The sequence below is a fragment of the Pleurodeles waltl genome, chromosome 11, assembly GCF_031143425.1.
Source record: "Pleurodeles waltl isolate 20211129_DDA chromosome 11, aPleWal1.hap1.20221129, whole genome shotgun sequence".
Lineage (NCBI taxonomy): Eukaryota > Metazoa > Chordata > Amphibia > Caudata > Salamandridae > Pleurodeles > Pleurodeles waltl.
In genome coordinates this window covers 533078851-533103548 of record NC_090450.1, presented here as the reverse complement: position 1 = coordinate 533103548, position 24698 = coordinate 533078851, and the positions used below count along the sequence as shown (strand labels likewise).

General features: G+C 42.7%; 1 protein-coding gene across 1 annotated transcript in view; it reads left to right on the top strand.

Moving 5' to 3' along the window:
- The window catches only part of LOC138265845 (growth arrest-specific protein 6-like), a 190724-nt gene that overhangs the window by 75149 nt on the left and 90877 nt on the right, over window positions 1–24698 (top strand). The window contains exons 4-5 of the mRNA XM_069213939.1: window positions 10433–10600; window positions 14516–14681. Coding sequence (XP_069070040.1) covers window positions 10433–10600; window positions 14516–14681 — 334 coding nt within the window. The remainder of the gene's footprint in view (window positions 1–10432; window positions 10601–14515; window positions 14682–24698) is intronic.

The following is a 24698-nucleotide window of genomic DNA, read 5'->3' as shown; positions in this document are numbered from 1 at the left end:
GTACACTCCATGGGAACATAGTGGAGAGATTTCTGTTTCAAATGTGCATAAGGGGATCATATTATCATTCACATTCCAAATCGATCAACACTCCATATGTTGAAAAAGTGATTACAATTCTATTGTGCAGTTAATGCCACAGAGGACTTGTTGTCAAGCTTCCAGTGGGTAAGGAAGACAAGCAACAAAAAGACAAGGGCACAAGTGAATCAACTGCACTGCTACTGGGAGAAGACAGCAGTCATATCCTCTTATTTTTTAGAATCTATCCCTACAAAGTTTTGTGGATGGGCAAAGAATCAATGATGTGTTTAATTATGAATCCAGATTACTTTGTAGCCGTTTTACGGCAAAGAGCCAAGACAATTGAAATGAAAAATGTCAAGAAGTGAGTGGGAGACAAACCATGTACATATCTGGGGCCAAATTTATTTTTTCAAGCAACGCAGTAAGACAACTTGCTGTGCTGCATTAAAGTGAGGGGGCAAGCATGCACCATATCTATCAAAATATGGTGCATTCCTGCCCTCTGCCTGCGCTGGCACACAGATTTCGGCTAGTGCCAAAGCAGGCACCATTGTGCTGTGGAGCAAGGGTACCTGCATTACAGGGGGGATAGTGTTTGTGCAGTAAGGTACACCTTCCTGCACAAAAACAATCCTTAGAGGTAGAATGCAGCAACCTTAGAAAGTAGAAGCTATGATGAGAAATAAAGATATTTCTTCTTGTTGCGTCTCTGGTGGGAAGGCATACAATTTTGTCACATTGCCAGGTCCGCTAGTGTAAATCTGGGAATGCTTAAGAATACATGTGTTGATGCTTAGGAACATCCATGCACCACCCATGTAACGCCCCCACCATGCAGAATAATGCAAGGCAGCAAATTGAGCTGTCTTGTGTTACTCCAGATTTACAAAGCCACCAAGGGCCGTGCAAGGTGGCCTTGCATAGCTTGGTAAATCTCATTCTCAATCTTCATCCCATTGTGTGACACCACAAGGATACAAAACCTCAAAACATCTGGGGCCTGATTTGTATTCATGCATCTTTGGCAATCCAAAAAAGCTCCACAGACCATTCAGGAGCTGCCATTAACACTCAGAGTCATATGTCCTAGATCCAGGACATCAATGTATGATTGTAACTAATGACACTTATTCTCAGGCCTCTTGTCACACAGTTTGGGATTCTAGCCTGCAATTATTTTTCTTTGAGTCTAGAACAAAACTCTCTTGTAGGACAGGCTTCTTCAAGATGGAAGCTTAACATAAAAAATGGGCAACTGGGCCAGTAAGAGATATTACCATGCCCAAGCAAAGAAATCAATCACATCGAGCCTGAAAGGTGTTGCTGAGTACCACGCATATCCACACTGGCAAAAAGCATCTGCTCCAGAAATGTATGCTTCAATATAGCTCATCTAATAGGGGATATTCTCACTGTAGGTGCAGAACCAAACAAAATGTGTCTGGATGTATCAGAGAGGCATTTGTAAAAGGGTGGAATGTGGGTGAGTCATCATTCATGCAGGTCTCAACTCAAAGTTAGTCCTGTTATTGAACTTGCAACAGCCTTGCATTTCTCTAAAAGTAGTAGCATGTAATATACATGGGAATGTAGGAATCTGTGTGCAATTCAGCAAACTCATCTACTAAACTCACCCAAATCACTACAGTATGCTTGAAGTGCACGATGTCCTAGATTGACTAGCTTGGATTTGGTGGTTTTCGAACTATATGAGAAGTACGTGCCCTGAGAGGTGAAGAGTGTGAAAAGGCTACATTTAACTCCAACTTTGGCTTTTATAATTATTGATGGATGCAACAGGTTTTCCTGGAGCATAAGCAACTTTACAAAGGTTCATGTACTGGAGAGTATTGCTATGAATGTACTGAAATCTTGGTTTATTTGGACGGCATCACTGTCCCTGGGAAGACATTCAAGTAGTAGGAACAAAGGTTTCAGAAAGTACTACGTTACTTGAGCAAAAGAGGACTCATATTGTCACTTGACAATACCATTTCTATTGGACCAGTGCGAAATATGTTACCTTCATTATCTCTGGGCCTGGAAGTTAGCGGGAGCTATCAATGTGGAGACTACCGTCATGGCTCAAGTAATATAGAGGAACTTCAAAGTTTTCTGCTGCTTTACAACTTTTATCAATTATATGTGGAAAGCTTCTCCTTTTAGACAGCCACTCACAGAGTCAACTAAAGGCTACCCACCAACAAATAACACCATTACACCATTCACTGTACCATACCATTGGGTTGGGTCTTATTTGCATGACATCTAACTGTAACCATGATTTCAAGATAAGCAAAAATAGGTCTGTCAGTGCTGCACAGTTTTTTCACAAGTTCCTTTAGGTTTCAAAGTTATTTATATTTGTACCCATCCGCTCAAACAATGAATTGAAACATTTCTCCATGATGAAGTATAGAAAAATATATATCCTATTTATTTATTCGTTGTTTTGTATTTCAAAAATTAAAGGAGTGGTACAAGAGAGCTGTGCAGACCACTCCCCTCTCCACACAGTGTCTCACCTGAACCCACAGGCTTTCTCTAGTTTTCAAGACTGTCATTAGCAAATCGGTCACTGCCTTATTTTTGCCCTTTGATCTAAGATAATATGAACTACCAAGTGTAGATAACAGCTTTGAAAATGGTTACAGCTTGAAAAGTTCAGGGGGCGTATTGTGTACGTAGCCAATATAAACCAGTCAAATCAGCTTTTTACATGCAGAATGGAGGAACTACCCAGTACTGCAGACTTCCTAGGGTCCAAGACCGACAATGATTGGTCAGGGACTGTTAACACATTCTAATAGACCTGTCAAATTGGGAGAATGGAAGGGATGGCTGTCCATCAAAGAGCTAACCGGGAATCTCATAGCTCATTTTGATACCTAACTCCGGTTCAGAAATGAGGTGAATTGAGAATGGTCTCCAATTCTTGTCCTTAAAACTGCTTTTGGTTGGGAAGCTGAGTGTTGTGCAGAGCTACTAGGAGATCGTTTGTGGCTAAGTGGATTCAGGAGTTGGTCAATACCTAGTGACTATCATAGGATATTATAGCATGAGCCACAAACTTGCACATGGACTTAAGTATATTTGCTGCTAGGTCAGGGAGAACAGGGAGCATGAGGAGCCAAGATCATGTCTGGACTGTAGACCTCAAACCTGGTTGTTAAAGAACATGCAGCTGAGGTGAAAAGTGGGGGTGTATGTGGTTGGGGAAGCTAATAAAGATGCTCTATAGAGGAAGCAGGGTAAAGCATTGTTAGCAGGGCTGCTAGATGGATATCCACTGCTTTGGACTCCGGTGCCTAAGGGAAAAGAACTGCAAGTAGAAAGCAATATCTGCCCTGGGCCATGACACTTAAGATAGAATAGGATTCAGACCCTAAATCATCAGCGTAGTGGGAACACAGGCTTTGAGACTTTGGTGTTGTACATATTTAATTGAAGGAGTTAGTGGGATGAGGCTTTGCCAGAATAATATGACCTCACTGTTGATATTGAAAGCTACGATTGTGGTATAGAATGAAGCAGTGGAACCTTTGTTGGGCCTGCAACTTGGCTTTCTAAATGTTCATAAACTGAATGCGTGCTAGGTAAAAAGGTGAATTATGACCTGGACTTGGGAACTAGCAATTTAGCTATGGAACTAGTGTCTGCACAAAAGAAGTAGTACAACATTTTCTTACCACGATGAAGGACATATATTTTAGATGAGATGAAGGGCTAGGAAGGGCAGGGCTGCTTCATCATGCAAGATCTAGTAGTTTATAAACCTTCTTAGCATTTCTCTAAGACCGCTCTTTATCATCAGCAGCTTAACATGGAAACAGTATACAGGACATTACCCCAACACTCAGCCTTGTGGCGGGACCTGAACAGTAGGGAAAACAGAGTAAACCAAAGGCGGTTAGGAGCGCCAAACTGGCAGCACCTCTTTGACTTCTAGAGCATCTATAATCTTGTTTTGCCTCATCCCAGTCCTCCCACCACCTTCAATTCTACTCACTTGACCACTGCAGCCCATTGGCCCTGGCATCAGCCTTGGTTTGGGGTTTATTTCTCTGTACAACCACCCCATGTCCTCTTGTGCACAGGGTCCATTTTTATGGTAGAATCATCTTGGCTAGAGTACAGAGGTGGAGTTCCAGATTGCCCCGAATTTTATTAAACAGTGACCGGTTAAGGTGTCTGCCAGGGAATAACATTGACTGTGAAACTTCGTCTTAGCAGCACAGATGTGTTTTTGTTCTGTTTCCAGCTTAATACTTTCCAAACATGGCCTTACTCTCCAACTGTGGTTCGTACTGCTAAGAAAAATTACAATATCTCCTATGGCACTTGCATAGTGATGTTTCTTCACAAATGAAACCATTCACCATATCCAACCTTCACATCATGGTAATACTTGGCTTAATTTAATCTACACTTGATTATGAAAATGCTAGCCATCTCACAGCACATACAACTCATCCATCATCTGTAATTGGTACAAAAGGCAGTGGCCTGCATAATCACTGGTACTAATGGGTAGAACAACATCACTCTGATTCTTACATCCCACAAAAAGGCTTCCCATCAATGCCTAGATTGCCTTCGAAACCTTGACTGTTGTACACAAAGCAGTCTCAGCCAAGAACGGTGAACTTTGTAGATAAACCCCTTTCCATATCAGCTACCAAACTTCGGACCTTGCCGCCATATAAATAGCAAAGCGAATTGAATTTAGTCCAATTCAAGAGTCTCCTAAAACATCTGTGTTTATCAAGAGTAGGAAGATTCACAAAGACATTTAGGGGGTCATTCTGAATCCCGCCGGCCGCGGTATCCGCAGGGCCGGTGGGAGCCACCAGAATACCGCTGCGCGGTCACAAGACCGCCGCGGGTATTCTGGGTTTCCCGCTGGGCTGGCGGGCGACCGCCAGAAGGCCGCCCGCCAGCCCAGCGGGAAACACCCTTCCACAAGGATGCCGGCTCCGAATGGAGCCGGCGGAGTGGAAGGGGTGCGACGGGTGCAGTTGCACCCGTCGCGATTTTCAGTGTCTGCATGGCAGACACTGAAAATCATGATGGGGCCCTGTTACGGGGGCCCCACGACACCCCATACCGCCATCCTGTTCCTGGCGGCCAAAACCGCCAGGAACAGGATGGCGGTATGGGGGTCGGAATCCCCATGGCGGCGCAGCAAGCTGCGCCGCCATGGAGGATTCCCCAGGGCAGCGGAAAACCGGCGGTACACTGCCGGTTTTCCGTTTCTGACCGCGGCTGTACCGCAGCGGTCAGAATGCCCTTGGGAGCACCGCCAGCCTGTTGGCGGTGCTCCCGCGGTCCCCGGCCCTGGCGGTCCATGACCGCCAGGGTCGGAATGACCGCCTTAATTTTGCGGGAAGTAATAATAATGGACTGATTTTCATAATCGTAAATGCCATTATGAATTAAACCCAGAATGTCCACCTACCCTTTAGTAAAAGTGTAAAGACCTCCACAGTACTGTCTGTTTGACTGATTGTATATACATATGCTCTGAATATTCCCATTTTATATATTTTGGGGCCCAATCACAAATGCCTTTAAGAGTATGTAAAGTAGTACTACAGGTGTACTACTTCCTGTATTTATAATTGCCGTTGTGGATCAGCTATATAGTGTCTGGTGGTCTTTTGTTCCTTCTTCCATCCAGCTCTTTTTTATGTTGTGTATTGGTTCTTTCATCTCCTCATGTTTTTGTTACGTAGCACAATGAAGGTCTGCCTTATGTGCATTTAATACATAAATATAACATAACATTACCAATATTACGTTGCATAACATATCCTAACATTTTAGACATAAGCATTATGCATTTGTTGTATCCTTCTAAATGCTACTTTCAGTATGAAAACACTTGTAGAAAGTGTTGTGAATATTTCAGCAAATAAAGTTCGTGTCAAAATAAGTGTAAGCTGTTCATTTTCCAGTTCTACAGAGTTGAATATCATTGCTTTCTTAAAATTTTAAGTGTCTATCCCTTTCCAGGCTGTCCTTTTTTGATTACCACATCCCACCGATTTGACTATATTATTATCAGATTAGCATCTCTGTGGCAACCACGTTCTCCCTCTTTAAAGGCCTGATGTGCTATACCCATTCACAAACCAATGATGTGTAATTTGCACATTGACTGGTTTGCCAATGAGAATGCAATCTGCGATGCAATTTATGGTCTGGTAGGCCACATCATGAATTGTACATTGGCATGTGATCACAAAATGACTTGCCTAAGAAATTAAGTAGACTGCAGTTTTCATCTTCTGTGACAGGTCGTGGGATGGAGGCCTGCACTTTTGAAGATGCAAACCAAGTGTTGTTGCGAAATGCAGGGGCTTGACCACAAAACACCTTTGTAAATGAGCCCTCAGTTCCAGAATTTCAGTCAATTGGAGCAGATTCTATGAGCATCAGTTCTTAATTTGGGCCAGTGCACGGCACATGGTGGCCCTGTGTGTGCATTTTTAAGAAACGTTCATTAGTGGAGCACTTAACTATTTAATATAGTTTTTAAAAATGACAAGACATGGACTTTAACCTGCACTTTAAAGTGAAATGCAGGTTATTCCAGGTGCAGTGGATCCATGTGTAATAAATTGGGCCCTCGCACTTAATACTTTACAAAGTTAAGCCCTGATTAGCACTAAGGCTGTTGGTCAGTATTTCTTCAACATCTTCATGGTCATCCGATTCCTATGAAAATATGTATTGATTTCACTTCAACCATTTATAGAACGTATGCGTCAAATGTTCTCACTGCTATATGTCTATAAAAACATTGCCAAATGCTTCAGACAAGCGCTCAGGAGAGAGCAGGGGTTTGATTTTGATCCAATATAAGAACATACCTGCGGCTTGAACCGGATGTTGAAGGTATATTCCTCATACAAAAAATATATTCCTCTGGTGGTCCAGTCATTCAGAATTACAAACAAGCATTTATCAGTAGCCACCATCAAGGCTCCCTGGTGGAAATTCCAGTTCACCAGTTACAGATGATTTCTACTTGATCCTGTTGCAGCGCACCGGTACTTCAAAACTGGACTACATAGTGCAGAAGAATAAAACAAAGAAAATTATGTGGATTAAATAAATAGACCAAGTGGAACCTACGAACACCATTAGACAGTATTAACCAGTTCCAAAATGAAGCAGCAATCCATTGGATCCTTTAACGCATGGAATAAATACATTCATGAAAATTGTATGTAAGCAACCCCAGGAATTACATGCCATTCTTTTCCGCCACATTCGGTACAGTCAAAGTGTAAATGTTTGTCGAGTGGCAGTTTTTGTTGTTTTCCCATAAGGATTGTTTTTGGTCCACATCTTCTTGCCACATTGGTCCGGCATATGTGCAAAAAATCTTGTTGTTTCATCTTTTGACTAAACATTTTTTAGGTCTACCCCTAAAAGGCAGCTTTAGCTGTCCTGCTTGCATCACATTTTCGAAAACAATCATAAGAAAAATACATTAATATTTGTGTGTGTGGGGGGTGGTGTGTGTTCAGTTAAACCTCTTTATCCATTGTGCTTCTCAAATGTCACTCAAATTATGGAGCCTTCCACCACTGCACGTAGCAAAACACACTGGGCAGCCCACTTCAGTCCTTGGATACCTTCACTTCGAATGGCTGTATTTTGCTTCTAAACGTGTATATATCCACCTCAAGAAATAGTTCCCCAATGTTAGACATTTGAAGGTGCTTTCATTCACTAATGTCTGCTAGTGGCTATGTATAGTAGTGTGTTATCACTTTGATAAAAATCAAGAGATGTAATAAATTCTTCAAACCTGTCTCATTATCATAAACCACTTTGGCATATATATTTATTCTATGGAAAACAAACACAAATCATTCAAATATCAGAAGTGTATGTGTGAAGGTCATTTCACACATTTGCATCTGACTTGAGAGCGACACCTCGTAACCATTTGAGGTACTGCAGCATCATGAAAGAATTTCCAAGCTTTGGCATTTGACTCGAGAGAGACCTCTAGTAGCAATTTAAGGTACTGCAGTTTGTGGAGGCTAGCTGGATTTGGGCTATGACATCTAGAAACTATTTGAAGTGCTGTACTTTTGTGAAATCTGACTCGAGAGGGACCTCAAGTAACAACTTGAGGTACTGTAGGTTTGTGACTGTCTTGCCAGCCTGAATACACATAATATATATATATATATATATATATATATATATATATATATATATATATATATATATATATATATATATATATATACTATGAACCTATAGTCAAATGTAGTTATTGGTTTTCTCAATTTGCATTTTACTTCCAAATACCACAGCATAAAGTAACTATTAACTGCCACACATGTATAGTGACACTGAAAACCAATTTGCTAAAAGTAAGGTTGAATGCATCCACATTTTTCAGTGACTGATAGTACCTATATATACTAGGTTGTGATCATAAGTGTGCTATAGTAATCAATATATTTATTGAAAGTTGTGATATTGACTCATCATCTTAAACCAACACTGTCATATTTGTTTATCCTATAAAAAAACAAGCACTAATCATTAAATCACTTGCATCTGACTGTATATGGACATCTAGTAACGACTTGAGTTACTGCAACTAGGTTAAGATGACAAGCAGTTGGTTCTGACTGGAGAGGGATAGCCAGTGATCACTTGAAGTACTGCAGCTTTGTGAAACACTTTTCTGACGTTTGCACCTGACTCGAAAGGCACATCTAGTAAAAGCTTGAGGGTATTGCAGGTTTGTGACTCTTACCTGCCTCGACAGTAGTAAAAATATAAAGATATATATAAGTAAAAAGACCTTTAATCAAATGTCATTATCTATTGGTGTGCATAATTGACATTGACATTTTACTTCTTCCTAACACAGCATAGGACAGCGGATTAGCACAATTCAGTCATAGGACAATTTTATTATAAGCAACTACAATTTAGTGGCACGTTTAGTGAAAGTAAAAAAATAAATCCGCTTGCTAAGAACAAGATGCAAGGCACACATATGTACCAGTCACAGCTAGTAACTATGTATACTAGGTTCTAATCACAAGAATCCAAAGTAGTAAATACATTTATTGAAAACTGCAATATTGATTAATCATCATAAAACAGCTGCGGCACAATTACTTATCCTATAGAAAACAACAGCAATTCATTAGAGTAGAAAAATTGTATGTGTAAATTTAAATGTTGAAGCCACACCTCCTCAGTTTTGTACAGGGCACATAAAAGAAGCCCAGGGCAAGAACAATCACTGTCAGAAGTGATAACAATTACTGTCAGAAGCGAGCTCTAAATATGGGTAGGCCTTCCAGCACGAGATCCTGTATGCCCTGTGGCATAGGCGGACCTAGCAAGGGGCTTCTTAAATTGGAGCCAGCTCAGGCTCCACCACTGGAAACCCAGAGGTTCTCCCACCTCTACATGAGGCAGCAGAACAGGGAGTGTGGCACATGAGAGATGATTTCTGGTGTACGGCAGATAACCTGCATCCCCTGGACTCTAAGTTATCCTCTCAGTGCCTTATCCTGAGATCGCTGTTGTGTTCCTCATTAACTCCACCTCTTGGAGTTACTGATACTAGGCCATCGGTAACTCTGGGGTAACAAAGTTATTAGGGATTCAAAATCCTGTGAAAGTTATTCCTCATTACTCCCTGGTATTTTCTACCAGAGATTTTGTCTGCTTTCAGCAGTGGAAATCTCTGTGTGAAATGCAACAGATTCGCAAATTTACTGTGGATCCTGAAACCCCACTTGGGCTGGTAATTCCTATTACCAGCCTTATTGGGCTTACCTGAGCACTTGTAATCATCCCCAAGTGCTTTACCTGATCCAATCCTTACACAGGTTCACTCATCATTGCATTCATTTGTTAAGGATTTCTGCTAAACACCGAATATGCGGTTTTGTTACTTGAGCACTTAACATTTTTCGGATGTATTTCAATTTATAGTTATGTTCTGCGTATCCTTTGTATATATTGCTCATCTTTACATGTTTGACAAAATGAATATGAACACAAAAAACCTACATTGCCATAAAAGGGATTAAATGTTCTACCCGCCACCTCAGAATTTTATGCTAGATGGTTACATTTCTAAGGACTTGAAAAATATTTTTTTTCCTAAATGCTGTTCTTTTTTCAGTACTTAATCAAGACATTTCAGATTAAAAAACAACATTTATTTTGTAGAATATTATCAGATATGTCACATTGCCCTCTGCCTTCAATACTTTCCATTTTCACTATGTCTAAATCATCATTTCCAGACGCAGTAATTTGAAAAATAGATGGGATTGGTTGTTGTATAGATAGTAGTTGGCCAGCATTGTTTTACTGACTGACAGATGTGCTTGGTGTTCTCAAGGTCTCCGTGGACAGAAATGCCAACATTATTGAAGTGAGAGTGGATGGAGAAGTGGTGGTCAGTTTAATGCACTATGTCAAATCGTCGTTCAGTGGGCACGCTGACTGGAAGCTTCGGATTCTTATTGGGGACTTGCCTCTAAATAGTAGTGTCCAACTTTTGAGGCCGGTAAGTGTGAACACTTAAACAATTCTTTAATGATGCTTTCAGTGAGACTAGGATGTGTCATTCTTACAGAACTGGCGCAAGACTTTTTGCTGCCTTGTGCAAGCAGATATTTGCTGCGTCCTCCAACTGTGTGCTAACAAAAGCCATTGAGAGGTGCTATGTTGTCTTCCAAAGAGCTCAACTGAAGGTACAATGAATGAGTCAAAGTTCCACAACAACAAAATATCTGGCATGTTTCAACTGTCACTCTCGGTACAATTGTCTACATTCATCAAAACGCCAATCAGAAATCGAAAAATTTGAGGACTGCATCCCTAACATTATCAAAGATTTGGAAGCTCATTCTGCTATCAGGAAGACACTTGTTTTAATTGTCATTCCCCATTGATAGGGCAATGACTGCTACACTCCTTCTAGTCTCTTACAAATACGTCTACTCTGCATGTGTTCTTCTGTGCCCCGTGATGTCACCTAGGCCACAAATACCCTGAAGCAGCCACCCGGATGCATGGACCTTGTACATGTCAGTAAAACGCTGCTTACCAACATAAAGATATTGACTAGTATGTTGGGTATGCCCCTCGTTGTTTATAAAGATGTAAAGAATTAAAAAGTAGGGTTGGGTTGCCATAGCCCTGTTGTGATGTTTCAGCATCATTGTTTGCTCCTAGGCTTGTAATTGTGATGCTTTAGAAACTGGGCGTGAAGTGGGGGTGGGGGAGCGGGGGGACTTTTAAGAGGACAGGTGGAGCATGATCATCGATTAGTAGTATTCATGGGTGGCTTGCGGTTTGGAACAGTCAGCACTGCCCTTACCACCTTTGCCATGAAGGAAGCAGTTAGAATAGACGTTAACCCTGTGATGACATCAGCAGTCAAAGGGTGCATGTTGTCACTTCTGCTACCTCTGGCATTTTATTGAAAGAACGTCCATGGGGTAACGTAGACTTCTGTTCCCCGTAGGTTGGCACCTGATGTGTATAGAGATCTTCGTAATGTTCACAAACAACATATGCAGCTTTACTAAAGGTTAATAAGAATGGAACTGTGGATGTATTTCTTTCCTTGGCCACTGCAGACAATTCTCAATTTTAGTTGATTGCATCCAGTCCCTTCTTTTAAATGTCAGAAATGATTTCGCACCACTGAAGTGGGGCCATGGTAAAGAAAGTAAACCTACTAAATTTTCAAAAACAATGGGCGAAATCCAAGACTCAGATATGTCTAATCTACTCTGTACCAAAATGAAGTAGTACAGAGCAGCAAAACCTATATCTAAAAAGCAGTGTTAAAAATAGCAAAGAGCACCTGCATAAAACACTCACAGAGAAACTTTTGAATTGTCTTCCACATGTGTCAAAGAGTGAATGAATGAATGAATTGATTTATTGTTTTAAAACCATAACAATATTTGCAAAACAATCTAAATCTTCCTTTAAAATCAACTAACTCACTTTTTAAAATAAAATAAAACAATTAAGAAAAGAAATAGAACTTAAAAAGGAGCACATCTGTATGGGAATGTTTAAAGGGAAAAAAAACTAGAGAGTGTGCATGTGTCAAAGAGAATCAAACATTCTCCTATCTAATTGTTCCATATATGCTTTTATACTTACAGTAAACCAGCCTGAAATGCTGTCACTCACACATTACACTCATCCCTCACCTGTCACCAGACTATGGGCCTGATTCTAACTTTGGAGGACGGTGTTAAACCGTCCCAAAAGTGGCGGATATACCACCTACCGTATTACGAGTTCCATAGGATATAATGGACTCGTAATAGGGTAGGTGGTATATCCGCCACTTTTGGGACGGTTTAACACCGTCCTCCAAAGTTAGAATCAGGCCCTATGTGACCATGGTTATAAAAGGGGCATATGGGGTCTCGTTTGCCACTCTAGTTCCCACTAACTTTGTGTGTCTCTGTTCTTCCTGCCGCTCTGATACACTAAAGTAACACCTATTGGTTAGAATCCCACCAGCACAACAAAGGGAGTCCTCTTTCAGGGGCTTGATTGTGCAATTTCACCATGAGTCACATCCCACTCCGTTAATCACCAAACCACATTGAACCAATAAGCATCCCCCACTCACCTGCAGATCCTATCAATCCTCATGCACCAGCTGGAAAGCAGGTCTCCAGATTCAGGGTGCACAATGAACTAACTCCCAGTGTATGGCAAGTCTCCCCTAGAACCCTATTTCCTGAGACAGAATGACCACGACCCTAAATCCAGCACCTGAGGGAGGATGTCTTAGTATAGGTTGGGAAGGGGGAAACCTCCTTTACCTCATGGTTTTCAGACTAGAAATGGATGTTCATCATCTTTAAAACTGAGTCCCTCCTCAATTTTATAATTGTTTTCATGCTTTCAGCATTCTTGAAGATTTATAATCAAAGAGAAAACAGGTTGGAGGCATGTTCCCTTATCACTTTCCAGGACCAAGCCCATAAAGTTGTCAATTTATGCACCACCAGCCTGGTTTCTCAAATCAGGATAAGGATTGGTAAGAAAATCTAAACAGAATTAATAGTCTTACATAGACATACTCTTCACAGTTTAAACCTAAGCTGTCTAAAGTGGGGCCTAAAAGTGCAATGAAGTAGTTTACCTGATTTTGTTTGGATATAAAGATCAGGGCCTGATAGACCTTTTTCTACAACTCTTACTATGCTTTAGTTGCTTTGTTCAGAGGAGGGTATTGTCAAGCGCAGGGGCAAGATTAAAGATGTCTATAGCAACTCACTTCAGAGAAACAGCTGAGGTACTACTGTGCTGTCATTAACATGCTTTACCTTTCTCGAATGATGGTAGCAGGCCCTGTATGGTGTGATTGCCTTCATAGTTTCAGAACCTGTCTTAGTCATACATAGAAGCCTTTTATCAATGGGACAAGAATATTTAAGCATCTCCCATGCATTAATCAAAGGGATGCGTGCATTTGCTAAGGCAAGGCACCCATGACATGTATGTGGCAAGTGTAAAAGTCTCTCTTGCTAGAAAGAAAACTGTCCTGGGTAGCCACGTGAATAATCCACTTTGAGCAGCAACCCAATTGATGATGTAGACAAAAACACCTGAATTCAAATCAGACAGGACCTATCTATTGTGTGGAGTTTTCTGCACTTGTCACACATTCCACTGTCTGCTGAATACTTTGCAGATAGCAGATTTTAGTAATAAATTGTTTTGAGTTTAAGTGGATCAAAAGTTATTAAAAAAAACACTGCAGATCAGATGGAATGTAGTGCTACACCAGACACATAACAAAAGTCAACTACCCCCCTTTCAGTGCTTGATTACTGTAGTCAGATATTTAAGGAATTTACACTTTTGCCCTCACTATGGTAATACATCCATATGATGGACAAGGAAATGGTTTTTGTCTAGGGACAAAAATCTAAACCGTATACTTGTAAATGTAAATCAAAGTAATCATTAAATGTTAGTGATAACTTGTTAACTACGACCAGCTCATGTATATATTCTCATTTTTAAGAGCCCTAAGTATTTTCTGTAGCATGACAATTGTGTTTGTATCATTGTGCGTTAAAACGTCAAAATAGCTAGTTGGTGATGTGAACGTCCTTCCTAAAGTACTGTATAATTTGCTTTCAATCATATAATACGGAAATACCTTGCCTTTCTTTTACCCATAATTTTACATTCCTCTTCAACATAAATTTTGTCCATTCACCTTCCTAATCTGCTCCTCAGTTACTACATAATTCCAGAAGCCCTCACTATTGTGCAGTGAGTTGTCTTAATAGATGCTGTTTCTTCTTCTTCCAGTGCAACATCATAGAAAACAATACTTTGTGCATGTTTGAATCTTGGGAGGGTGATCTGACAATATTAGGCCTGACCATATTGTTGTGTGCTTCATGATTTTTGGTCCACTGTTCTTCAGCTGAACCCATCCTTGGACGGGTGCATGCGGGACTGGTCCTGGGTCCAAGAGGAAGCCAACGTTCTGACCAGTGTAATGGAAAGCAGTGAGCACAAGCGCTGCTTTGAGCAAGAGGAGTCGGGAACCTATTTTCCAGGAGATGGCTTCGCAGAATTTCAAGTAGCATGTAAGTATCACCTTCTGTATTTGTGTGAAAAGAAAAAAGTAAATTTGATGGGAGCTTTGCTATTAATGTGTATTTAGCAGCATCGAGTATCACTGGTCAACTGTTGAGGAGACAGAATGTCTGTGTGAGGTGTCTTGGTCCTATCAACCCTCACCCACCTTGAGGTATCGTGCTGCACCATCAGGCCCTCCTCACAACAACACTATGAGCAGTGTCGGTGTGTTTTACTGCCCTCATAAGAGGAGAGCCAGTATTAGAGAGCAGCTTTTCAGTAACTGTGGCACAAGAGGCAAAAAGCAACAGGGGCAGACTAAATAGAATAGTCTCTTCCCATTGACCTTCCTTCACCAGAACCTGATGCAAAACCAATTGTGATGGGGAGCGTGTGCCTGCTGAGGGGATGGAGGAGCAGCACAGCAAGTGTGGCGCTCAAGTAAGCTTTTTTTATTTTTCACTATTTCATTTTCTTCTTATTCCGCACCCACCACGTGCCGCCCCGCCCCTTTTAACACCCTGCGAGCCGCGACTGTAAAACAGATAGATGGAGGAAGAGAAAGATAGAAATCCGTCAACTAAGGAGAAAGCTGAGATCTTTAAGAGTGAGATAACGGGCAGGGAGTGCCTGGCAGAGAATTAAAGAGGCTTGAAGTGGATTCAGTACTATGCACCCTTGGTATTCCGCACCGTGACATTTTATAGCACCAACTGCAGATACAGCGCTTTGATAACCAGCACTTATTTTACAAATAGAGCACTGCTGCCACACTTCTTCAGTGCTTGCTTAAATGGAAATCAGGCCAATGTCCAGAATGCAATGTAAATCAGATGCTTTATTTTTATGGCTTTTAAATCACATTCTTTCCTCACCTGAGCACTCAGAGATTGCTGGTACGTGTAGCTTGCACAGTAACTAAAATGCTGAAATATGCCATTATTATCCTCATTCCTTAATATTGTTTTAGGAAACGACAGCACCTTACAGACATATCACGGTTTCATTTAAGCAAGTGCTACCAATGGACACTTGGTGGGGAAAAGGACGTGCATACATAGGCTTACCCTTAAACTGGCTGTAGAGACTTGTTAAAAAATGCAAAACCACAAGTTCCTCTGTACTAAAGGCACGGCTGGATATGCGGGGTCGGTCTCCTCTGGTGAGCAGCCGCAAGACTGAAGAAAATGGTTCATCTTAAGGCCCTTATTGCAAGATTGCCACTAACGGGCGTGATAATTATCGTCTACCATGAGTTTTTAAGAAATAACTTGTGGATTTGAGTGCTCCTTGCACCAAAATACACGTTACAGTATTTACCATGGATAGAAATCACTAAGTTTGACCTGCCTATATTTGTCACAAAACTCATAATTTGCATTAGTTGTGGTAACAATAATTTAGTCACATTTTGAAATTGATCAGCTTGCTCATAATTAGGACCAAACGTCCAAAAAGTAGCCACATCACCTGTGGTTGTTTTTTATTTAGTCATTATTTGCTGTTCTATATAGCACAAACCAGACCCAAGGGTTAAAAGAGCACTTTACAAGGTCCCAGGTACAAAAGATAGACATTATACAGAACATCTACAGATGAATACATACATGTAATAACCAATCACTAAGAGCTCTTTGTTTTCTGAGGACTAGAATTCACAGTAAAAATGGTATCAGAACTTCGAAGGTAGCAAATCATTGTGGCAGCTTACAATGCACCTGCTTTCAATGGGAAGCCATGTATGGGTGATCAGGACTTGTGTGATGTGTTCAAGTGTTTGATTCCTGACACCAAACAGTTTTGGCTCGCTTTCATTATGATTATGATAGAAAACTCACTATCACATGTTTTCATCTTTTATTTGCTGCTTTATGTTATATTTCAAAGGAGAAAAATATTGGATTGTCATGGACTTTAATCTGATTTGGCTTAAAGATACTGCAAAACCAATGGTCAGCATTTCAGGTCCTGTTAACATAGCTTGGTTGGTTAGGGTAACTGCACCTCAGCATTGCATCTAATGTTAGATCCCACATTTGTATTCTAATTAGGATAACATACCCGGGAAAAGCTTTTGCAATCTTTGACTTCACTCATCTTGACGTGTTTTCATCTTGTAATTGTTCTTTTATGTTATATTTCAAATGTGAAAAATATTGGATTGGGGTGATTTTCAGGATTGTTTTGTAACTAACTTGGCATGTAAAAACTGGCAAAACCAGTGGTCAGAATTTAAGACCTCTTGAAATACCTTGGATGCTTAAAGCACCAGCAACACAGATTTGCAAATGATGTTATATCTCGCATTTGTAGACTAATTGAGATTTTCCTAGCCTTGGTGTCTGAAAGGCTAGATTTTATTAAAGACACGGAGGCGAGTATTATGCAGTCTTTTCTTGCTTTAATTTTCAACAGCAGCCAAGAAGAAAACTACATTTCCCAACAAAAGAACTACAAAGTGACATCATAAAGGAAACCATCCAATAGGACGTCGTATGCCACTATTAGTATCCTGACTGCGAACAACAAGTCCTCTTTCCTTGATGCGAACAACTAAAGAGGAGAAGTAACCAACAAAATGACATAAAAAAAAGAAATCAAAGTCACAAAGTCCATAAGGCAATCCTGAAGATGGCGAGTGCAGAGAGGAATCCGGGAAGGATATTCGCTGATGACAGAGTTCAGTGTTGGAGGAAGTTCGTCATGTAGATCATGAAGAGCCAACGTTGGAAGAAGGAGTTGGAACTGAAATAAAGGAACAGGGAGGGTTAAACCAGTGGTGGGATAATACTCGCCTCCGTGTCTTTAATAAAATCTAGCCTTTCAGACACCAAGGCTAGGAAAATCTCAATTTTATTACAAGACCGGAGGCTCATATTATGCATGTTTAAAGCATAGCAATAACAGAATCCGAAACATGAGAAATTGATTTACAGTAAAAGGTTCTAAAGGTACTTTCATTCGACCAGTCTGCAGATTTGAGGATATCCTGTAAAGAGGATCCTGCCCAAAAGGCCCGAGAAGCCAAAGCCCCTCTGGCAGAACGGGCTCCAAAAGAATTTATATCAATCCCAGCTAGAGACATGATCCATTTGACCCAACGAGCTAAGGTAGGAGCAGAGACAGGTTTCTGGGGTTTCTGGAAGGAAATAAGCAATTGGGAGGAAGAGGATGACCTCAAATCTGCAGTACGAGTCACATAAGCTTTAAGACAATTACCAACACACAACTTGGGTTGAGAGGGAAAAAATGGATAGTTAACCGATGCCAAATTAGTTTTGGTACGTCTTCTGACCTGAAAAGAAACACCAAGAGGAGAGAAGAAAAAGGAGGTAACATCCAGGGCTTTAACATCCGAAACACGTTTAAGTGAAATTAGACACAAAAGCATAGTCAATATTGCAGAAAGTTGCTTAAGGGAAAGAAATTCATTATCTGGCCAAGTTGTAATACATTTCAATACTAGATTGACATCCCACATAGCATTATATTTAGGAGAGGGAGGAGAAACACATCTTACTCCCTTTAAAAGTTGACAGATGAGAGGATGTTCACCAATTGGTCTGCCGTTAACTCTATAATGTTCAGCGGAAATGGCAGACCTGTAAGTGTTGATAGTGCGATAGGCCTTACCCTGGGAGGCTAAGGAAGCAAGGAAATTCACAACCAGCACTACATCAGCTGAAAAGGGATCTGAATTCCTGTCCAAACACCAGCTGGACCAAATTGCCCATGCGGATTTGTAAGCTTTTGTGGTACCAGGGGCCCTGGCCTGTTGGATGAGTCTGAGAGCATCCTCTGAAATTCCTGGGGTTCTCCAGGACGACCCGAAATCTTCCAAGCAAATAGAAACAAGGACTTGTTGAGAACTAGGTGATGTTGCCGACCTCGGGGATCTAAGAGGAGGTCGGGAAAGTGAGGAAGCCATACAGGACGGTCGGTTGTTAATTCCAATAAGGTTGGATACCAAGGTTGAGCCTGCCAAATTGGGGTTATTAGAACCAGTATGGATTGGTGTCTGCGTACATGTGCAAGGACTCGAGGGATGAGAAGGAAGGGAGGAAAAGTGTAAAGAAGGGACGATGGCCAAATCTGAAGGAAAGCGTCTGTGGCGAGAGCCTGGGGATCCGGTCTCCAGCTGAAAAAGGAAGGAAGGTGAGAATTGAGGCGAGAGGCAAAAAGGTCTATGGACATTACGCCAAAGAGGGAAGTAAGATGATTGAATATTGAAGGGTGCAACTGCCAGTCGCTGGAGTCGTGAAGATGCCTGGAATACCAATCCGCAACTGTATTCAGAGTGCCCGGCAGGTAAACCGCTCTGACCGAGATTTGTCGAGAGAGACAATATTCCCAAAGATGCTTTGCCAGGGTAGACAGGATCTTGGACATGGTGCCTCCTAGATGGTTGATATATCTGACGGCAGTTAGGTTGTTCATTCTGAGAAGAATGGTGCAGCTTACTTTGTCCTTTATAAAGGAGCAGATGGCAAAGGAGCCTGCAAGCATCTCTAAACTGTTTATGTGCAAGAATGACTCCTTCAGAGACCATGCGCCTCCAGTCAAGAACTGACCACATCTTGCGCCCCAACCTGTCTGACTTGCATCGGACTCTAACACAAGATCTGGGGCGGCAGAGAAAATAGTTCTTCCGTTCCAGGCGTCTAGGTGAGTCAACCACCATAGAAGCTCTTCTTTGGACTCGGAGTCCAGAACCAAAGGATCGGAATAGGCCAGACCCTTGTGAAGATGGCGGATCTTCAACTGTTGAAGGGCGCTGTAATGTAGCGGACCCGGGAAAATGGCTTGGTTAGAGGAGGCGAGGAGTCCCACTAAACGAGCCAAAGTTCTGAGGGAGATGTGAGGAAGGGAGAGGGATTGACAAATCTCTTTTTTGATTAAGGAGACCTTGTGCTGGGAAAGTTGAAGAATTGAACGAGTAGTGTCTATGAGAAAACCAAGAAATTCCAACTTTTGAGTTGGAACTAAGGCTGATTTCTGAAAATTGATGAGGAAACCCAATTTGAGAAGAAGATCTTGACAGAACTGTAGGTGAACCAGGAGAAGGCGTTTGTCTTGTGCCATCAAGAGAAAATCGTCTAGATAAAGAATCAGACGAACACCGTGAGAGCGGAGAAAGGCCGCAACAGGTTTGAGAATCTTGGTGAAACACCAAGGGGCCGAAGAGAGCCTGAAAGAAAGAACTTTGAATTGGTAGAAAGAGTTGTGCCATTGGAATTGAAGAAATTTTCTGTGTGAGGGGTGAATTGGGACCGTGAGGTAAGCATCCTGAAGGTCCAGTCTGACCAACCAGTCGCTTTGAAGTAATATATCTCTGAGATGAAGAATGGTCTCCATCTTGAAGTGTCGGTAAACTATAAAATTGTTGAAATGTTTTACGTTTAGAACTAGTCGAAACTTCTGATTTTTCTTTTGGACCAGGAAAATGGTGCTGAGAAAACCAGAAGGGTCGAATAGAACTGGCTCTATGGCCTGTTTGGCGAGGAGGGATTGAATCTTGTTGTGGAGCAGTTGATTTTGTTCTTGAGAAAACACCAGGGGAAGAGGAAAGAGGGACTGAGTTGGGGGTTGATAAAACTCTGCGAGGTAACCTTGAATGGATTTAATTATCCAGGGATCTGAGGTGAGAAAACGCCATGAGTCTAGAAAAAGAGCTAGTCTGCCTCCTACTGGAGGAAGGCCAGAATTGGAAACACTTACCGGAGACTTGTTCTCCTTTATTGATGTAGCCTCTCTGACGATAGCCTCTTGAGCGGCGGGGGTAGAAACGTGGCTTGTATCCTGAGTAGGTGTCAAGCTGGGTTTGTTGATTGTAGGAGTCTCGATTGGCATACTGACCTCTGAGGGAATGGCCGGCAAAGCGACTCCTGCCTTTGCCAGCCCTGCCAAAAACCCGAGATGAAAAAATCTTTTTAATAGAAACCTGAGCCTTGTCAAGGGAGGCAAAGGTGGAGACATATTTGCCCAGCTCCTTAATTAAGGAGTCTCCAAATAATAGGCCTTTAGCTGAAGGACCCTCATCTTTAGAGGCCAAGGAAGTCAGTTTAGGGTCAATCTTGAGCAGGAGACTTTTCCTTCGTTCAATGGACAATTGGGAGTTTGCATTGCCCAGCATACAGATGGTGCGTTGCGCCCAGTTAGAAAGGACCACAGGATCAATTGGTGTATTATCCATTTTGTCTTCTTCCGCCATATAAAAAATCCTGGTGAGAGGACCCACCAAATCCAAAAGTTTATCCTGGCAGCCTGACCAAGCTCTATCGACACCTTTTTTAGGGTCTTTGCCAAATTTAGTGAAAAACATGAGCATGTTAGGGTCAATCGTCGGAGTAGCAGTGATATTATCAGGCAAGGAGGGATGGGGACATTCAGATTTAAGCTTGTTGTGAGTAACTTTGTCTAAAGAATGACGTAGGAAAAAGGAAATATAGTCTGCAACGTGGTCAGCAGGATACCATTCTTTTGAGTTTGGATGAACCATTAGGGAAGGATCAAACAAGGGTTCACCAGAATGGTCCACCAAAATCTGAGACACCGGGTGAACGTCACCACCGTCACTGGGAGAAATTCTACGCCTTTTCTCCGGAGGCCCATAACAAAAAGGATCCGAAGATCCGTCCATATCATCTGTATGACTGGGAGAGTCATCATCGTCATTATCAGTGTCTCTTACATGAGTAATGTGGAGCGGAGAACGAGGGGGTCCCGATTTGGATACCTCTCGGGTGGAAGGACCAGCAGAAACGCCTTTTGAGGGTCACGGAAGGGAAGACGCACGTTTCTTGCCTTTTGTAAAAGGCGTATAAGAAGCAGAAATAATCTTGGAAAGAGAGGCTTCTAAGTTCCTTGATACGTCCAGCATAGAAACAGAAACTGCCTTTTGAACAGAATCTGTAATAAAGGACTTCAGAGATTCTTGAAGAAATTGGGAGTCTTCCTCTTCAGCCATTATGAAGAGCACTTAAGATATATATGATAGAAAAAACGAAAAATGTGGAGAATTTTTTTTAGGGTAAAGTGAAATCCTTATTAAAAGATAGGCGAGGGCAGAAATAAGGGGCTTTTCCTCAGGAGCCTGTAGGAGGCTGGCCTGGTTTGTAGTGGTACCAAGGGGTACTTACACTCTGCACCAGGTCCAGTTATCCCTTATTAGTGTAGAAGAGGTGTCTAGCAGCTTAGGCTGATAGAAAAGGGAGCTTAGCAGAGCAGCTTAGGCTGAACTAGGAGACGTGTAAAGCTCCTACTATACCACTGGTGTCATATGCACAATAGCATAAGAAAACACAATACACAGATATACTAAAAATAAAGGTACTTTATTTTTATGACAATATGCCAAAAGTATCTCAGTGAGTACCGTCAGTATGAGGATAGCAAATATACACAAGATATATGTACACAATACCAAAATTATGCAGTAATAGCAATAGAAAGCAATGCAAGCAATGTACAGTCACAATAGATTGCAATGAGAGCACATAGGTATAGGGGCAACACAAGCCATATACTCCAAAAGTGGAATGTGAATAATGTATGGACCCCAAACCTATGTGAGCTTGTAGAGGGTCGCTGGGACTGTAAGAAAACAGTGAGGGTTAGAAAAATAGCCCACCCCAAGACCCTGAAAAGTAGGTGTAAAGTGCACCTAAGTTCCCCAGAGAGCACAGAAGTCGTGATAGGGGAATTCTGCAAGGAAGACCAACACCAGCAATGCAACAACGATGGATTTCCAGACGAGAGTACCTGTGGAACAAGGGGACCAAGTCCAAGAGTCACACTCAAGTCGTGAGTGGGCAGATGCCCAGGAAATGCCAGCTGTGGGTGCAAAGAAGCTGCCACCGGATGGTAGAAGCTGTGGATTCTGCAAGAACGAAGAGGACTGGGAACTTCCCCTTTGGAGGATGAATGTCCCATGTCGTGAAGAAGCTTGCAGAAGTGTTTCTAAGCAGAAAGAGTGCAAACAAGCCTTGCTAGGTGCAAGGGTCGCAGTTAGGGTTTTTGGATGCTGCTGTGGCCCAGGAGGGACCAGGATGTCACCAATTGCGTGAGGAGACAGAGGGGGCATCCAGCAAGACAAAGAGCCCACTCAGAAGCAAGCAGCACCCGCAGAAGTGCCGGAACAGGCACTACGAAGAAGAGTGAACCGGAGCTCACCCGAAGTCACAAAAGAAGGTCCCACGATGCCGGAGGACAACTCAAGAGGTCGTGCACTGCAGGTTAGAGTGTCGGGGACCCAGGCTTGGCTGTGCACAAAGGAAATCCTGGAAAAGTGCACAGGAGCCGGAGCAGCTGCAAATCACGCAGTACCCAGCAATGCAGTCTAGCGTGGGGAGGCAAGGACTTACCTCCACCAAACTTGGACTGAAGAGTCACTGGACTGTGGGAGTCACTTGGACAGAGTTGCTGAGTTCCAGGGACCACGCTCATTGTGCTGAGAGGGGACCCAGAGGACCGGTGATGCAGTCTTTTGGTGCCTGCGGTTGCAGGGGGAAGATTCCGTCGACCCACTGGAGATTTCTTCGGAGCTTCTAGTGCAGAGAGGAGGCAGACTACCCCCACAGCATGCACCACCAGGAAAGCAGACGAGAAGGCGGCTGGATCAGCGATACAAGGTTGCAGTAGTCGTCTTTGCTACTTTGTTGCGGTTTTGCAGGCGTCCAGAGCAGTCAGCGTTCGATTCCTTGGCAGAAGGTGAAGAGAGAGATGCAGAGGAACTCTGATGAGCTCTTGCAGTCGTTATCTAAAGAATTCCCCAAAGCAGAGACCCTAAATAGCCAGAAAAGGAGGTTTGGCTACCTAGGAAGGAGGATAGGCTAGCAACACAGGTAAGAGCCTATCAGAAGGAGTCTCTGACGTCACCTGCTGGCACTGGCCACTCAGAGCAGTCCAGTGTGCCAGCAGCACCTCTGTTTCCAAGATGGCAGAGGTCTGGAGCACACTGGAGGAGCTCTGGGCACCTCCCCTGGGAGGTGCAGGTCAGGGGAGTGGTCACTCCCCTTTCCTTTGTCCAGTTTCGCACCAGAGCAGGGCTGGGGGATCCCTGAACCGGTGTAGACTGGCTTATGCAGAGATGGGCACCATCTGTGCCCATCAAAGCATTTCCAGAGGCTGGGGGAGGCTACTCCTCCCCAGCCCTGACACCTTTTTCCGAAGGGAGAGGGTGTAACACCCTCTCTCTGAGGAAGTCCTTTGTTCTGCCTTCCTGGGCCAAGCCTGGCTGGACCCCAGGAGGGCAGAAACCTGTCTGAGGGGTTGGCAGCAGCTGCAGTGAAACCCCGGGAAAGGTAGTTTGGCAGTACCCGGGTCTGTGCTAGAGACTCGGGGGATCATGGAATTGTCTCCCTAATGCCAGAATGGCATTGGGGTGACAATTCCATGATCTTAGACATGTTACATGGCCATGTTCGGAGTTACCATTGTGACGCTGTACATAGGTAGTGACCTATGTACAGTGCACGCGTGTAGTGGTGTCCCCGCACTCACAAAGTCCGGGGAATTTGCCCTGAACATTGTGGGGGTACCTTGGCTAGTGCCAGGGTGCCCACACACTAAGTAACTTAGCACCCAACCTTTACCAGGTAAAGGTTAGACATATAGGTGACTTATAAGTTACTTAAGTGCAGTGGTAAATGGCTGTGAAATAACGTGGACGTTATTTCACTCAGGCTGCAGTGGCAGGCCTGTGTAAGAAATGTCAGAGCTCCCTATGGGTGGCAAAAGAAATGCTGCAGCCCTTAGGGATCTCCTGGAACCCCAATACCCTGGGTACCTCAGTACCATATACTAGGGATTTATAAGGGTGTTCCAGTATGCCAATATGAATTGGTGAAATTGGTCACTAGCCTGTTAGTGACAATTGGTAAAGAGAGAGCATAACCACTGAGGTTCTGGTTAGCAGAGCCTCAGTGAGACAGTTAGGCATCACACAGGGAACACATACTTATAGGTCACAAACTTATGAGCACTGGGGTCCTGGCTAGCAGGGTCCCAGTGACACATAACAAACA